Below are 17,803 nucleotides of genomic sequence, written 5' to 3' on the forward strand. Positions count from 1 at the left end.
GGCTTCGGGACTTCTTAACTGGCAGACATGAGTCGGTTAGAATTTGTCATGACATTTCCCCCACCCTGACCTTCAACACTGGTGCCTCACAGGGTTGTATGCTCAGTCCCATGCTCAACTCCTTGTACACACATATGTGCAGTCAGATTAAGTGCCTACTTAGTTTTTCAGTTAGCAGATGATAGCACTATTGTTAGCCGGATCAACAATGAGACCAATTATCAACTTTAGAAGGTCACAGAATGCGGAATACGCTCCAGTCTTCATCAACGGGGACAGAGTGGTGAGTGTCCAGCTTCAGGTTTCTGGGCACACATTTCTCAGAGGACCTCATATGGTCCACTAACACTGCTGTGTTAGTCAAGAAAGCACAGCAACGGCTGTTTTTCCTGAGAACGCTGAAAAGGACCCCAACAGTTACTGATGACCTTCTACCGCTGCACCAGAGAGCATACTGACATCCGGCATTTATATGTGGTATCTCAGCTGCACAGCAGCGGATAGGAGAGCTCTTCAGCGGGTCGTCTGCAGAGCGCAGAGGATCATTGGGATACCGCTACCAGCCCTGGAGGCCATCTACAACACACGCTGCCTCAGGAAAACCACCAGCATCTACAAGGACTCCACACACCCATGCCACCGTCTGTTTGAACTACTTCCATCTGGCAGACGTTACAAGGCCTTCTACGCCCGCACCACCAGACTAAGAAGCAGCTTTATTCCTAAGGCTATAGCTGCTCTGAATCGGACCTGCTGAATGCCCCCCATGATCTGTCTCTGCCCCCTCTTGACTGTCAAAACCTGCAGAAAGTGCATTATAGTCCAATCCATCACAGGATCGTTCGTCACTTCCTTCCTTCCAGTCCATCTTCAGGAGGGCTGGAACTATTGCCAAAGATGGCTGCTACCCTGGCCATTCCCTTTTCTCTCTTCTACCCTCTGGGAGAAGATACAGCAGTTTGAAAGTTTAGACATCTAGACTCAAGAAAAGCTTCCCCCCCCACCGTTGTCCTGAACCAATCACCTTTTTAACATTCCCTTGCTGGAAGTGCTGCTACATACTCCTACTCTTAACTGTGCCTCATTCAATTATTCCACGATTGTATTTAATATTTTTTGCACTATTTCTGATTGCACTGCAACCCTGCAACTATTGCTTTGCATTCATCATTGTACTTATTATAATATTTATCATTATTTATGTATGCTGTTTACTCTGTAAGTTTCATGTGAATTTTGAATTTAATTGTGCCCTGACGTATATGACAATAAACTAACCTGCATTATTGTTTTCAAAACTGCTGTACCCTATGATATTTCCCTTTTTGAACTCTTTGAAGCACTTCCCACTGGAAGGCGATTCCGGACTGTCAAAGCAGCCACAGCCAGACATAAAAACAGCTTTTTTCCCGCGAGTAGTAGCTCTACTCAATAACCAAAAGTCTGTAGTCTCTTTTTGCTCTGGTTTATTTCACTCATATATTTAAACTATAATGTTGTATTAATGTTATAATGTTTTATGTTTTATTCTTAATTGTTTACTGTATGTTCTTGTTGTTACTTGCGAGCGAAGCACGAAGGCACATTCCTTGTATGTCCACATACTTGGCCAATAAACTTATTCATTCATTCATTCATTTTTCTATGTTTATCCAAACCAATATTTCACACTCATTCTCTGTATCTGCTGGTGAAGCAGAGAGAAACAGTGCAGGATTAACTTGTACATTATAGCATAAGCATATAATGGGTAAAATCATATTTTCACTCCCTTCTTCAGACTTGTGTCTCGTCCCTCCTGAACTATCTGTTTTTCTTTTCTGATTTACAGTCACCCAGTCTCTCTTTGTTTGTGTCAGTCTGAGCTCCAGGGTGACCAAGGAAACACTCAACCTCACAGGTAATCCACGGTGATATTAACGGTAGCTCAAGGTTCAATATCCCAAGTTCAAGCTCTTTCAACTGATGAAACTTCTCATGTTTGCAATACATAGAAATTTAGTAAAATTATAAAGACATGTGAGTTGGTGGGTAACTTGGCTACTAGATTGTTCTTAGCATGCTGGTGAGTGATAGAATCTGAGGATTGATAGGAATGCAGGGAGAATAAATTGGGTTAGAGTAGGTTTCATATAAATGGGCATTAGATGGTCGGCATGGACCTAGAAGGCCTTTTCCTGTGCTGTATCTGTAACTCTAAGATGACATAATGACAACTCTAAGATGACATAATGATACAACTTAGTTTAAGCAAAACAAATCACACTCCATTATGCCTTGTGACCTTTTTCCTTCCTGTTAACTTGCATCATGTTTCCTAACGCATAAAGAAAATGAGTGATAATATAATTTTTTTCTACAGAAAACAGACTGGAACCACTAATGATGCTATGAGCAGAGAACGGAGAAATCCTAAATCCAAGCAACGATCCAGAGTTAACTGATCAGAGTTGAGATACTACATTTGTTCTCAGCAAGAGTGGATGCAGCCAGAAAATCCGCTACTGCGTGCAACCCACTAAATGATCACATAATCATGGAGTCACAAATTGATACAGTGTGGAAACAGGCCCTTCGGCCCAACCTGTCCATTCTGGCCAACATGTCCCAGCTGCACTAGTCCCACCTGCCTGTGTTTGGTCCATCTCCATAATTTGACTTCTGAACAGTCCATTCATAAGCAAGGATATAGCCCCATTTCTCCAACCTACCTCATTACGGATATTGGACTTTTGCTCTGACACTGTTACGCTACAATGCTGAGAACTATATTCTGCAGTCTGTATCTTTCTCTTTGCTCTAGTTATTTGTACTCGAGTTTGGCTTCATAGTGTCCATGTTATTGCATTATCTGATTTGAATGGATAACACAAAAACAAAGGTTCACTGTACCTCGATACATGTGACAATAATAAACCTAAATGTGTCCGTGTAGGGATAAGCCTATACACATACAAAACTGTGCAAATGCAAGTATGTATGTGTATATGGATATGCATGAGTGTGCATTTAGGGATGCTTGCATGTGTTGGGGTTGTATGTGACATTTGCTGATCCTGGTGACAACGCAAATTTTAGGGTGAAAGGGGGAGAATTTGGAACAGTAAATGTATTTTCTTCTAATGGAATGCCGCAAGGCTCGGTGTTGGGGCCGCAACTGTTTACCATATATATTAATGATTTGGATGAAGGAATTAGAAGTAACACTAACAAGTTTGCGGATGACACAAAGCTGGGTGGCAGTGTGAACTGCAAAGAGGATGTTAGGAGGTTGTAGGGTGACCTGGACAGGTTGAGTGAATGGGCAGATGCGTGGCAGATGCAGTATAATATAGATAAATGTGAGGTTATCCACTTTGGCGGCAAAAATAAGGAGGCAGATTATTATCTCAATGGTGTCAGGTTAGGTAAGCGGGCAGTGCAACGAGATCTGGGTGTCCTTGTACACCAGTCACTGAATGTTGGCGTGCAGGTACAGCAGGCAGTGAAGAAAGCTAATGGCATGTTAATAATAATAATAATAATACATTACATTTATATAGCGCTTTTCATATACTCAAAGACGCTTTACAGGGATTTAGAGAACATAGGGAAGTGAATAAATAGATAAATAAGTAAACAAACAGAGAAAGGAGACAGAAGGTGGGGTGACCTTTAGTGGTTGAAGGCAGTACTGAACAGGTGAGACTTCAGTGATGTTTTGAATGTTTTGAATGTTGGCCTTCATAACGAGAGGATTTCAATATAGGAATAAAGAGGTTCTTCTGCAGTTGCGTAGAGCCCTGGTAAGACCACATCTGGAGTATTGTGTACAGTTTTGGTCTCCTAATTTGAGGAAGGACATCCTTGTAATTGAGGCAGTGCAGCGTATGTTCACGGGATTGATCCCTGGGATGGCGGGACTGTCATACGAGGAAAGATTGAAAAGACTAGGCTTGTATTCACTGGAGTTTAGAAGGATGAGATGGGATCTTATGGAGACATGTAAAATTATAAAAGGACTGGACAAGCTAGATGCAGGAAAAATGTGCCCAATGTTGGGCGAGTATGTCTTAGAATAAAGGGGAGGCCATTTAAAACTGAGGTGAGAAGGAACTTTTTCACCCAGAGAGTTGTGAATTTGTGAAATTCTCTGCCACAGAGGGCAGTGGAAGCCAAATCACTGGATGAATTTAAGAGCGAGTTAGATAGAGCTCTGTGGGCTGGTGGAATCAAGGGATACGGGGAGAAGTTGGGCACAGGTTACTGATTGTGGATGATCAGCCATGATCACAATGAATGGCAGTGCTGTCTCGAAGGGCCAAATGGCCTCCTCCTGCACCTATATTCTATGTTTCTAAATATCTACTGCTGGGCCAGCTATAGACAACAGAGATGATTGTGTAATATAATAAATAGATGGATGGCAACATAAACTTTTATTTTGAATTATTATGGTTTGAAAATTACACTTTGCAGCAAATCAGTTTAAACATAGAGGCTTAATTTTGCAGTCATGGATCTGCACTTACTATCCACTCTGCTCCACATCCACTCAGATGTTTGTATCTGCCCAGACTGCTGACAAACTATTAAACAGGAACTAGACAGCAAGGTTCTTCAATCAGACAGAAGAATTCTCATTGAGACACACAGTCTAAACCAAGAATAAAAATTAAATTTAATTGAGGGATTAATTTCAGATTAGAGGAAAGAAAGAAAAATAGTAAATTTAAAGAAAATCTGCAACATTGTATTCTGAAGAACTCCCATAGTTGTAAAATTACATCTTCGGTGTGAGTTGTACTTGGCAATAATTACAATTTAACGCACTGTTACAAATTCAGTAATATGTGAAAGCACAAGATCTAACTATTTCTGATATGTTTATTGGGTACCCGGTATGTAAGTACAGCACGTCTTGAGAAAGGGAACTTGCTCCATCGATTAACAAGGTGCTGCTTTAGAGAGTCTGTGTACGAGTTCAGAAAGTACTGTTCGGATTTCTGCATTTAATTCCGCATTTGCAGATTCAGGAAGCCATTCTTCAATTTTCTTCATAATATGAGTGCTGGTCAGCGCAGTTGGCATTCAGAATGCAATATCCATACCATTAAGTTGGTACTTAATAAGCTTGTAAAATAACTTCTGGAAGAAGAGTTACAAGTTAGTTTTGTATATGCCTCAAATGTACATACTTCTACCCGGTCATATTTGGCTCGTGTTTGTCAAAGTGTGAATCCATTCACAATTTAATACTTTTACACTGCAATCAGCAGTCTAATCAAAAGGTGCTCTGCAAATTGTTGCACATTATTCACATTAATAGTTGTCTGACAATAATCCTTAAAGCGTTTGCTTCCTCAAAACGGCGTTTGCTATTCTGAAACACCATGTATTTCATGGGATTATTTTAATATTCATTTGAATCTTGCCCAGTCAACAGAACAACTTCTATCCGTGTTTAAGCACTTTCTGAATAAGGAGAAACAGATGGTTACTTAATTATTAAGCTCCGACTGTTCAAGAAAGTTTTTTTGCTAGAGCAGTCAATTAATCCGAAAAGAAACAATTATTCAGCAATGTATCCACATCATTAACCAAATAGAGCCTTTCTTTAAAAAAAATCAAAACACAATAGAGGTCTCTCTCAAACAACTTTTGAATTTTATTTGCTTTCCGATTTCTAAGAATCTCCAAACTAGTTGCCCATCAAAATTCTTGAATGCTTGCACTGGAAGGGAAGCCATTTTATTTTATGGTTGGGGATGGTGAACAACTAGTTTGGGTGATAAGAAGAACATATCTCCCTATGTAATTTTTAGCAGGCAAAAGGGAAATGTCAGGATAATGGAAGAACACTAAGACGCACGCTGCTTCCACTTACCAACTTACCACTTGTGTTAAAATATTAAGACAAGATTAACACTGCAATTATGCTCTGCAGTGAAGGAGCAAGAAGGTGCTCAGTATCAGACTCCCATGTGGATAACATCCTGCTGTCAAAGTATCCAATGCAACAGACATACGGAAGGGCATACCAAAAAGAAGTCAACAATTTCAGATGAAGGGAATAAGATAACTGGTGAAATAATGTAACCATGAATTGTATGCTATTGTATGCCCCATCCTACCTGACCGACCTCCTCCACAGGCACACTCCCACCTGCACCCTCCGCTCTGCCGCTGCCAATCTCCTATCCCCCCACATCCGGACCAAACTCAGATCCTGGGGGGACAGGGCTTTCTCCATCGCTGCTCCCACCCTATGGAACTCACTACCCCAAACCGTTAGACTCCTCCACACTCACCACATTCAAAACATCGCTGAAGTCTCACCTGTTCAGTACTGCCTTCAACCACTGAAAGTCACCTCACCTTCTGTCTCCTTTCTCTGTTCATTTATTTATTTACTTATTTATCTATTTATTCATTTCCCTATGTTCTCAAAATCTCTGTAAAGCGTCTTTGAGTATATGAAAAGCGCTATATAAATAAAATGCATTATTATTATTATTATTATTATTATTGTTACCAGATTTTTGTACAGATCTTGTAGTGTCTCTGAAAGAAAAATATACTGAAATCTAAAGAATTGGTTTCCGAGAAACCAACCGAGAGGTTTATTAATTTTGTATTAATTTGCCAAATAGAGTATATAGTCAAAAATGTACAGAATTATAGAACACAGAAACAGACCCTTGACCCACCATGTGTATGCTAACCATTATATATCAATCCATACTAATACAATTTTCCAGCAGTTAGGCGGTTAGGCAAGGCTTATTTCGGTTTGGCAGTTCAAGTGCTAAATTGAGTTGAGCAACATGCAAACTGGTAGATGTGATAACAATGGAGAATCTGAAACATGTAGAAGACATTTTAATCTCAAACTAGAGCTATCTGTGCCCCCAAATTACTTTTAATTTTCCTTTTTTGAGTCTCAAATATCTGAACTAAACATTGGGCCACCTCAACGTGGGCAGCACAGGGGCAACATTGGTAGAGCTGCTGCCTCACAGCGCCAGACACCCAGGTTCGATCCTAACCATGCGTGTTGCTTGTGTGGAGTTTCCCTGTGAGTGGGTGGGTTTACTCTTGGTGCTCCGGTTTCCTTGCGCGTCCCAAAGATGCACGGGCTTGCAGGTTAACTGACCCTAATGTGTAGGGAGTGGATGAGAAAGTGGGATAACATTGAACTAGCATGAATGGGTGATCGATGGTTGGTGTGGACACAGTGGGCCAAAGGGCCTATTTGCAAGATATGTCTCTAAGCTAAATACTAAACTAGTGTCCAATTGGATCTGAACACAAAACTAACATGAGAGCACAAATTAAATAGATCAAGGTTCCTGAATTGCTCCAAACAAAAACACCATTGATTGAATCCTGTACATGATTAATAGAATTTTATTTCAATTTATCATCACATTTTAATTTAATATTTAAAGAAAAAATAGTAGTTATTATGAATTTATAATATGTAATTGACTCTGATCAATTTATGATCCAGGAAAATAAAATTCAACGGTAAAATGAAAATTCATTACATATCAATACTTGACATGGCAATGAAACTCACAAAGTTTAAAATAAAAAGTTAATTCCTTACCTTCCCCTCTGTAATAAATCAATAGACTACATAATATGTAACGGGCTCATACCTTAAATCTTCCTGGTCATCTTGTTTGCAATCCAGTTTCAAAATGCTTTTATTATCTAATCCCACAGTTAAAATAGTGAGTTCTGGGTGCACAATACAAAATCTCTTCTTTAGGAAACTTGCAAGTCACATTGGGATCATGATTTGAGGCTATTGCTCTGTCTTTGTTATGTTAGATAACTGAAGTTAGTTGACAATTCACCGACAAACTCTCAAGACTACATTTTCCAAGATGCATTTTGATGCTGGACTGGTTTATACGTTTTCTTCTTCACGCAGGAACTGAAACACTGAAGAGAAATCTTTCTGCGTGTAACCTCGTGCACACATCATCCTGTAAACCTGATGAGCCAATGAGCCCAATATTGCAGGGGTTTTAGTGTTTGTGGCAGAGTTTTGTGCCAATCCCAGATCCTAAACAGAAGAAAATTAGAGTTAAAAATGACTTATTTGCTCTGACTTTTGAAATTTATTATGGCTATTCAGGTCATAATTAGCTATACAATAATGATAATAAATTAAAGTTCCAGCATTTCATCTCTCACTAAGCTGTCTGGAGAAAATTATATTTAAAAATCACAAAGCAAGCTTCTGAAAAGATCAGATTAATTTTATATGTAGGAAGGAACTGCAGAAGCTACTTTACACCGAAGATAGACACAAAATACTGGAGTAATTCAGTGGGTCAGGCAGCATCTCTGGAGTAAAGGAATAGGTAACGTTTCGGGTCAAGGCCCTTCTTCAGACTGAGAATCAGGGGACAGGGAAGCTAGAGATATGAAAAGGTACTAAATAAATCAGACCCGCCACCCACGAATTCAAAGGTTACTTGAAATGAGAGAAATCAATATTCATACCACTGGGTAGTAAGCTGCCCAAGCAAAATATGAGGTGCTGTTTCTCAAATTTGCAGCATATTTGGATTTTCAGATGGACTTTGACTAAAGTGCTATTCACAGAGATTATGAAACAAGATTAAAGCTCACAGTACTGGGGGTAATATATATTGGTGTGAATTGAAGATTATTCAATGTCAGAAAACATAGGTCATTGGAATAAAGAGTCATCACTGGTGAGTGGGATGCATAGGCAGAGACTGAAGAGCATTGCTCCAGTGGTGAGTATTGCACAGAGCTGGTGAGTGGATGCAGAGGAATGATTCTGTGACTTCTTGACATCAGTAGACTGGGGGATGTTCAAGGAGTTGGCAATGAACCTGAACAAATCTGCCACGGTTGTTACCAATTTCATAAGGAAATGTGTAGAGGAGTGTATTCCCATCAACACCATACAAGTGTTCTACAGGATCATAAAGAAGTCCAGGACATCTGCCACGAATTGTAAAGCCTTTGGGAATATCGAGGAACAAAGGGAATGCCGTGCCTAGGTGCAAAGATAACTGAAAATGGCAGCATGGTTGTTTAGAGGAGCGAAAGATACGAGATGTTTGCCTTCATTAGCCCAGGTAGAGTACAAGATGGAGGAGGTCTCAGTATAACTCTATAAAAAATTGGTTTGGCCAAAGTCTGAATATGGTGTGCAGTTCTGTTCACCACTGTGTCATGTGGTATGGAGCTAATCAGAAAGAAGCAAAATAGAAGAGTTGCCACCTGAGGAATTATGTTTCTTTAAGAACTATCCCTGCTGAATAAAGAACAATTGTACACAAGATGTCAAATGAGGGGAACTTAAATTATTCCATTCTTAAAGTTACAAACAGTTGTTTTTCAAATGCTTGTTGTCAACACCTTGACTAGATCTATCTATATACTAAAAGTCTCAGTTTGTTTGATTGTTTGTTCCTGAACTACAGCCAAAACGGTACACGATAGCGCGACAATTTTAGGCCCACCTTACTCAGCGTTGTCCCTTTGGTGGTAATGGAAGAAGTTTCATTGAAATCAGTGTTATATTTTTAAAGTTAATCACATTTTAAAGTTTAAATCTATTTCCTAGGGAGGGAGGGTGGAGGATCAGGGGGGTTGAGGGGGGTGGAGTGGGGGAGAGGGGGAGGTGGAGGTAGAGGGAAGGGAGTAGGGAGGGGAGAGGGAGGGTAGAGGGGGAGGCAGTGGGGAGGGAGGGGGCAGGGAGGGAGGGGGAGAGGGGGAAGGGGAGAGGGGGAAGGGAAGGGGGAAGGGAAGGGGGGAAGGGAGGGGGGGAAGAGAGGAATGGGGAAGGAGAGGGGAGTGGGGAAGGAGAGGGTGCTGCACCATTGGTCTAGTATATTACTAAAACTCCCATCTTGTTTGTCCCATTGTGTTTGTATGTCCCGTTGGGCATGCATTTCTTGTGCACCTTTTTCTTCCGTTTGTGTGTGTGGTTTTCATCCACACACACAATAGCGCGACAATTTTATGACCACCTTTCTCACCATTGTCCTGGGGACACTTTCATCCAAGTTTCATTCAAATTGGTCTTATACTTTTAAAGTTAGAGAGATTTTAAAGTTTAAAAATTACCTTTTTAAACCAATTGCTTGCCATGTTCAGCATGTGATGTCACAATGGGACCCGCCTGAGTGACGGCCAATGAGGGAGGGGGGGCAGGGAGTCACGGCCAATGAGGAGGGGGGGGGGACTAACAAATGTGCTCCCCCCACCCCCCAGAGGACTAGTGGGAGGACTGGTGCCCGCCCCGACATGCCTCCCCTGGTGCAGCGCGGCGCCAGAGGGTCCAACAAGATGGCTGTCGCTGCCGTTCCCCGCCAATCAGCATTGCACGCACGGAGCTCAGGTAAGTGGGTTTCGCCGCCAACAGGCCCATGGATCGGTAGGGTTGCTGCGCCCGGCACGGCCCCGGGGGGACACTCCCCGCCCGCCACCACGTCCCGCCCACGGCCCTGGGGGACACTCCCCTCCCGGTAACGGGTCCACGGATCAGGAGGGTTACTGGGCCTGAAGGAGAGCTTTCCACCCAACGGTTCTGGTCCCAAACCTCTTCTGTAAAGGTCCAGCCCCCTCTCCTCCCCCCCTCAATTCCCCTTATCCCCCATCCTCCCCTCCCCCAATCGCCCACTCCATCCCCCCCTCAACCCCCCTCCTCTCCTCCCCTCTCCCCCCCTCACCCACTCCATCCCTCCTCAACCCCCCTTATCACCCCCCTCCTTCAGCTGCGCCCGCAGGACCGCCCGCAGCAGAGATTTGCACCCAACGGGTGCACACCCGTCTAGTTACAAATAAAAGTGATTGGTGGGAAGCAAGTCACATAATCTTATTGTGGACAGGATTTGATTGTCAACAATTAGCCTTAATGGTATTACAGGGCACCCCAAAATCAGATGGTTAAGGATGAGATAATTTGGAACCCGAGTGCAGTTTTCCTGCCTTCGCTCAATGTGATATTTGACGATCTAAACATGACAGGAAAAAAATGGATGCTAATCATTTTATTATTTTTTAAAAAACAACTGTACCTTTGCCATTAAGGCTGTAGCAAATCCACCGTGGTAATCATTAGCAGAAGGCACACCATCCATCACTCCAGGTACTGGGTTGTAGGTATCGCTTGACCAGCAACGACCCGAGCTCATATTCAGAATTGTCGCCAGAAGCTTCGGGTCAAGACCCAGCCTGTCAAAAGTCGCAGTTGAACAGTTTTAAGGTCAAGATTCAAGCAGGGTTGACCAGTTATCTGCTGTTTGACCCCATAAAGCCATTTGTCTCATTCTGGTAAGCGTCTTCTAAAATGATACTGCTTATATTTTGGATTTATGACATGACATTAAAGTGATTCTAACTCAGCCCAGCATATACAAATTGAACCAAGCTATTAAATACATGGTCAATAAATTTTAAAGAGGCAGTGTTTTCAATGGCTTGCATTGGCTGGATATATGTAAAGTTCAAAAGAATATGCACATAACATTCCATTTTTGTTTTACTATTTTTTTACTTCATAACATGCAGAACCCAATATCTAATGTCAATAATTCTTCCTTTTGCAATTTCTATATATGACACACACAAATTCCCGTTCCCATCTTTATTGCCTAACTCTATCAAAGTTGTTACCTGAATTTAAATGTGGTCCACGTGTCATACAATTTTAAAAAAGTTAATTTTGTAATAGGGGAAGCAGTTTGTCCATGAAGGAAAAGGAGGCAAAGATATAAGGTCATTTTTTCACATATGTCTAAAACGTTGGTGTAATATACATAAAAACTCATTCAAATTAAAACCACTGCTGCCACAGCTGTGCTAAATTGTTATTGCAAGTTTGGACATCCAATAGAGTTCTATCATGAGTTGTCAGCAAAAAATATTTAGGAGAAAAGACTAGAATATTTTGAGAGGCAAAATAAAGTAAAATGAGAATAAAAAATATAATTATAAAATATACATTTTATGTTCTGGATAAAGGTAAAATATGCTTCCACCTGAAAATTAATTGCAACTTAATCAATGCTATTGATAAGAGAAGGATGTGGGGAGGATGTTTCCATTAGTGGGAGAGTCTAGGACCAGAGGGCACAGCCTCAGAATAAAAGGACACATCTTTAGAAAGGAGATTAGGAGGAATTTCTTAAACCAGAGGATGGTGAATCTGTGGAATTCATTGCCACAGATGGCCGTGGAGGCCAAGTTATTGGTTGTTTTAAAGCGGAGATTGGTAGGTTCTTGATTAGTAAAGCCGTCATAGGTTATGGGGAGAAAATGATCGAATGGCAAAACAAACTTAATGGGCCGAATGGCCTAATTCTGCTCCTATGTCTAATGATCTAATAATAAAGACAATATGCTGGAAATGCTCAGTAGGTCAGGCCACATCAGTGGGATTCATAACATTGCTAACATTTCAGGTCAGAAACTCTTTGGCAGTCCTGGGAACGAGACAGAATGAATTTGCGAAGCTGTAGAGATGTGCGGGAGGAGTATGTCTCTTATAGAGTAAAACCATGAACATAAACTGTTATCAATGTTATCTCATCAATGAGTGAATGGGAACTAAGGCAAAATAATTTAGGAGTTTTGAAATACAAAGCAGGAAGACATTTCAGGCAGGTCAGGGTGGGAATGACTTCAACTGTTAACTCTGTTCTCCTGATCTCTTTCACCCATTGGTCAAATTACTTTATTTACAGGTTATCCCCATGGGAACCCAGGGTTTACCCTATCAGAGATAATCCCCTCCCATTCTCCCTGCACTTTTGACTATTATCCCGTTCTGACAAAAGGCCTATGATCTGAAACTTAAGCTGCGTTTCCCTTCCCACAGACGCAGCCGGACCTGCTGAGTATTTCAAGCATTTTCTGTTTTTATTTCAGATTTCCAGCATCCACTTTGTTTTTATTTTCAAATGCAAATACTAACCTTGACCATATCCAACCTTACTCATAATAATATTAAAGTCTATTGTAAGGGCCAAACCAAGGTTTATTACATGGTAGGTCAACTAACTAACTAACTAACTAACTAACTAACTAACTAACCAACTAACCAACCAACCAACCAACCAACCAACCAACCAACCAACCAACCAACCAACCAACCAACCAACCAACCAACCATCCATCCATCCATCCATCCATCCTATATATCTATCTCTCTCTAAAACTCTGTGTTTGTTTGTGTGTATGTGTCAACCTTTTTTGGTACGCACAGCCAAAATGGTACACCACAACGCCACAATGTTTGGCCCACGTTACTCTCCATTATCCTGTCCATAATGTCTGACAACTCTCATTGAAATTGAAGCTACATTTTTAAAGCTAGAGACATTTTTAAGTTTAAAAATGCACTTTCTAACCTGTTTCCTCAGTGTATGATGTCACAATGGGTGGTTCGACTTCATTTGCTCCTCACTCACCTAAACAAGATGGCCACCGCTAGCGGGCCCACCCACGCTCAGTCGTTCCCTTACCCCTCGCCTCTCACCCGGCCCCGGCCTCTCGCCCCTCTCTCCTTGCACCTCGCCTTTCGCCCGGCCCCGGCCTCTCACCCCTCGCCCGGCCCCTCGCACCTCTTCCCCCGCACGGTTCCGGGGGAGACTCACACGTCGGCAGTCAGCGCTGAATGCACGGGCACCGGTAAGTGCTTTCGCCGCTAACAGCTCCACGGAGGGGAGTGGGCGTGGCGGGAGGAGAGAGTGGGGGTGGGGTGAGGAGGGGGAGAGCGAGGGTGGGGGCTGGGGGTCGGGGGGGAGCAGAGAGTGGGGGTGGGGGGAGCAGAGAGTGGGGGTGGGGGGAGGGGAGAGTGGGGTGTGGGGAGGGGGAGGAGGGGTAGGGGGAAAGGGGGCAGTGGGGGAAGAGAGAGTGGGGTGGAGGGGAAGGGGGGCAGTGGAGGGCAGGAGAGAGTGGGGGTGGGGAGGAGAGAGTGGTGGTGAGGGGATAGGGAGGGGGTGGGGGTGAGTGGGGTTGAGGGGAGGGGGGAATAGGGGTGGGGAGGGGGGAATGGGGGTGGAGGCAGGGCTGGGGGAGTGGGGGTAAGGGCAGGGGAGGGGCAAATGGGGGTGGGGTAGGGGGGATGGAGTGGGTCAGTCGGGGAAGGAGGGTGGGATATGGGGTAGTGGGTGGGGATAGGGGAGGGGGAAGTGGGGGTGGGGTATGGGGGGGATGGAGTGGGTCAGTGGGGGGGGATAAGGGGGATTGGGTGGGGGGGAATTGAGGGTGCTACAGCAATAGAGGAGGCTTTGGGTCCACTGCTCACCCAGGCACACCCTCTCCCATTCCCTGTTCCCCCTCTACGAGGAATGGACCCAACGGGTCCACTTGGTCGAGTATATATATATATATATATATATATATATATATATCTATATATTACTATAATTCAAGAATACTTGAATGTGCATCTCAACTGTGGTAGTCAAAGACTTTGGCGAGTCAAAAAGTGACACATATAGTGGTCGATCCTGGTCTATGTATTTTGTTTGGAGTGGACATGCAGTGAAGATCAAATCCATCATATGACTAGTGGATAAAATTTGTATCATGAATCAGGGAGCTGCTGGGAGGAGAAGCTCATTGAGGAACCTGGCATGACATTTCTGGTGGTAGCCAGCATGGAAATACATCTGTGGGTCGCCATTGGGAGGTATCTCCTTTCTTGCAGGCATTTAAATCATAGGGTCTCTGAGGTCTCCTGACATGTGCTTCTTTTCCCAATTGTGGGAGACAAGGTTGTGAATCTGTGACTCACGTTCCTCATTGGCAAGTTTCAAAACTCCAGTAGTGAAACTGTCTACATCTGCACCTTATTGTTTCTCAAATTTTGTTACTCTTACGGGGTAGGTAGTTCAACGAGATTGGGTCAGGTAATTTGTTGTGGAACAGAGGCAAGTGCAGATAAACATCTGGGAGCCAAGGTGGGAAAGCAGTCAGGTGCAGGGCAGGCAATGATACTGAAGGGCTTTGGAAATATTTCATTTTTTTTCTTTTCTTCATATTTCAGATACAGCGCGGAAACAGGCCTTTTCGGCCCACCAAGTCCGCGCCGCCCAGCGATCCCCACACATTAACACTATCCTACACATACTAGGGACAATTTTTACATTTACCCAGTCAATTAACCTACAAACCTGTACGTCTTTGGAGTGTGGGAGGAAACCGAAGATCTCGGAGAAAACCCACGCAGGTCACGGGGAGAACGTACAAACTCCTTACAGTACAGCACCCGTAGTCAGGATCGAACCTGAGTCTCCGGCGCTGCATTCGCTGTAAAGCAGCAAGTCTACCGCTGCGCTACCGTGCCGCCCCACGAGAAGATTCAGCAAGGCATTAAATAAATTCAAGTTTTTTTCTTTTTCTTATGACCCTCTTTTTCTATATGATGAGATTATCAGATATTAATTTATGAATGAGCAAAATTCCCTCCAATTAAGCAATATAATTATCTTTGATCTCTAAATCTAGCCCCCTTGACATAAATGTTATCTAATTTCCTGTCTGTTTGCTTAGAATAAATATAATCTTAGTGCTCTATTTGATACTTTCTGAGCTCACATCCTATCCATTAAGATCAAATAGTTCAATTTTTGAAGAACTGACTGTCTCTATTTCAGTATTTCACCCAATACTGTCTCTATTTCAGTATTCCACCATTACTATTTAAGTTTTTTTACTCAGGACTCTTGCAATGTCACACTAAGCTCAGCTCCATTTCTTTATTATCTTCCTTCTGGCCTTCAACCTTCATTTTTCATCAACACCAAATCATCCAAACTTCACTGTCGGCATCATGTTCTGCAGTTAGGCCTGCTCATCATTTGTTCATAGTAGCTCAACACTTCTTTCATCATTATACTTTAACTTTCTGCCCCCAACCCATCAAACGTAAAATTCCACCATCATCTGTGAGGCCAACCATTCCTTTGATTTGGGCATCTTTTACTATAATTTTGGTCACTTCTCTAAATTCTTTCATCAGCCTCTTTCATTCGCTGAAAAATGCTACATAAATTGAAATTCAGCTTATTGTGCAAACATTAATTTCATTCCTCCAGAATGCATATCGTGAAGCTTGTCATAATGCATATTTGGTACCACATTCGAATGCCGTGACATACATCTACATTGCATTGATCAAAGAAGATTGAGCAGGCAGTCTTTAGTCAGAACAGCAATTATTTTCCAAATAAATATGCTGTGGCCAGTTATCATACTTTTGCACCATGGTAATTTAGTGGGACCTTAATCAGAGAGACACAAGATGTTTCATTTATCCCAAACTACATTTAATTATATATGGAAAAATACCAAAACACCTATAAGATAAAATAATTTTTTTAATCTCCTGCTTTTCTCACTATTTTTAGCTTAAACTTTTTTCTTACTCTAATATTGCCACAATGAACAATAACAATCAGGGTAAAGAAGCTTTTATTATGCACTATTGTCCATGATCTGAATACATAAGATAAATCACAACCCCAAGGACTGAGACCTGCAAGAACACAGTGGGGCATATTTTTAAAATTAGAATTTCAAAACCGAGTGATATATCGATTTAAAATTTTTGAAGTGTATCACTAAACTGAATCGTAAAGGTCACTTTTACTTATTTGTCCTTTCTTCAGTTAACTGCCTTCAAATGCACAAAAAAGTAATGATGATAAAGGAAACAGGCCATTGTTAGCTGTCTGTTGGGTGAGAAAGAGAAGCTGGTGTGACTTGGGTGGGGAAGGGATGGAGCGAGAGGGAATGCAGGGGTTACTTGAAGTTAGAGAAATCAATATTCATACCACTGGGTTGTAAGCTGCCCAAACAAAATATGAGGTGCTGTTCCTCCAATTTGCATTTAGTCTCATTCTGACAATGGAGGAGGCGTAGGACAGAAAGGTCAGTGTGGGAATGGGAAGGAGAATTAAAGTGTTAAAGCACCAAATGTAGACTGGGCGATCGTTTCACTGAATGCCTTCGCTTAATCAGCCTGGACCTACCTGATCTCCAGGTTACTAAACACTTTAATTCTTCTTCCCATTCCTACACTGATCTTAATTTGGCATAATGGCCAGCACAGACATGGTGGGCCAAAGGGCATGTTACTGTGCTGTACTGTTTGATTTCAATAAGTGCTTTTTCTTTACTGATGGCCGCTGTTTGCTATTGTGAAGAAAGAATCTCCTGATACTACTGGCAGTGTCAATGCGTTATTTGAACAATATGGACCTCAGAGCTGAGCCTAAATATGCTTTCAGCCCACATCCATAGAAGGATGTCCAAATCCCCTTCAATGTTAATAAAGAGGGAATGCAAGCTTTTCCCAACCCTTAAGCATTACAGAATACCAGATAGGAGGTTAACTGTAGTTTGAATATCATGATGGCATGCCACTGCCTGCTTCCACTCCCCCGCAGATATTTAAAATATTTGGGTTCCCATAGGCACGTAATCATTACTCCCACCATGAGAGACATATTACAGAGAGCCACAATAAACTGCAGATGCTAGAATCTTGAGCAAATCAAAGGGCTGGTGGAACTGAAGGTTCAGGCAGCATTTGTGGAAGGAATGGATGATATTTAGGATTGGAACCATTCTTCAGATATATTACATTTCATCTTCATTGCAAAGATCACAAAGGAAACCATCAGGATTGATCTAATTCGTTCACTGACTCCAGATGAATTTGATTTTTTAATTTGTACTGCTGATATTTGCAATTTTTGCAAGTAGTTTTAGATGAACAATGGATAATCCCAACCTCCTTATTCCCAGAAATGTA

General features: G+C 42.1%; 1 protein-coding gene across 5 annotated transcripts in view; it reads right to left on the reverse strand.

The window, feature by feature from the left end:
- Nucleotides 1–4,409: 4,409 nt before the first annotated feature.
- Nucleotides 4,410–17,803, reverse strand: part of hibadhb (3-hydroxyisobutyrate dehydrogenase b) — a 94,289-nt gene continuing 80,895 nt past the window's right edge. For 3 of the 5 annotated variants that reach the window (XM_078420583.1, XM_078420575.1, XM_078420557.1), the window contains exons 7-8: nucleotides 11,055–11,211; nucleotides 6,606–8,056 (exon numbers count right to left, since the gene is read on the reverse strand). In XM_078420583.1, the coding sequence (XP_078276709.1) occupies nucleotides 7,898–8,056; nucleotides 11,055–11,211 (316 nt within the window). In that variant the 3' untranslated portion in view covers nucleotides 6,606–7,897. Of the gene's footprint in view, nucleotides 5,128–6,605; nucleotides 8,057–11,054; nucleotides 11,212–17,803 lie in introns of those variants that run through there. The other 2 variants (XR_013548843.1, XR_013548842.1) reach the window with 2 other exon arrangements.

This window comes from Rhinoraja longicauda, chromosome 2 (genome assembly GCF_053455715.1).
Source record: "Rhinoraja longicauda isolate Sanriku21f chromosome 2, sRhiLon1.1, whole genome shotgun sequence".
Taxonomy (NCBI): Eukaryota; Metazoa; Chordata; class Chondrichthyes; order Rajiformes; family Arhynchobatidae; genus Rhinoraja; species Rhinoraja longicauda.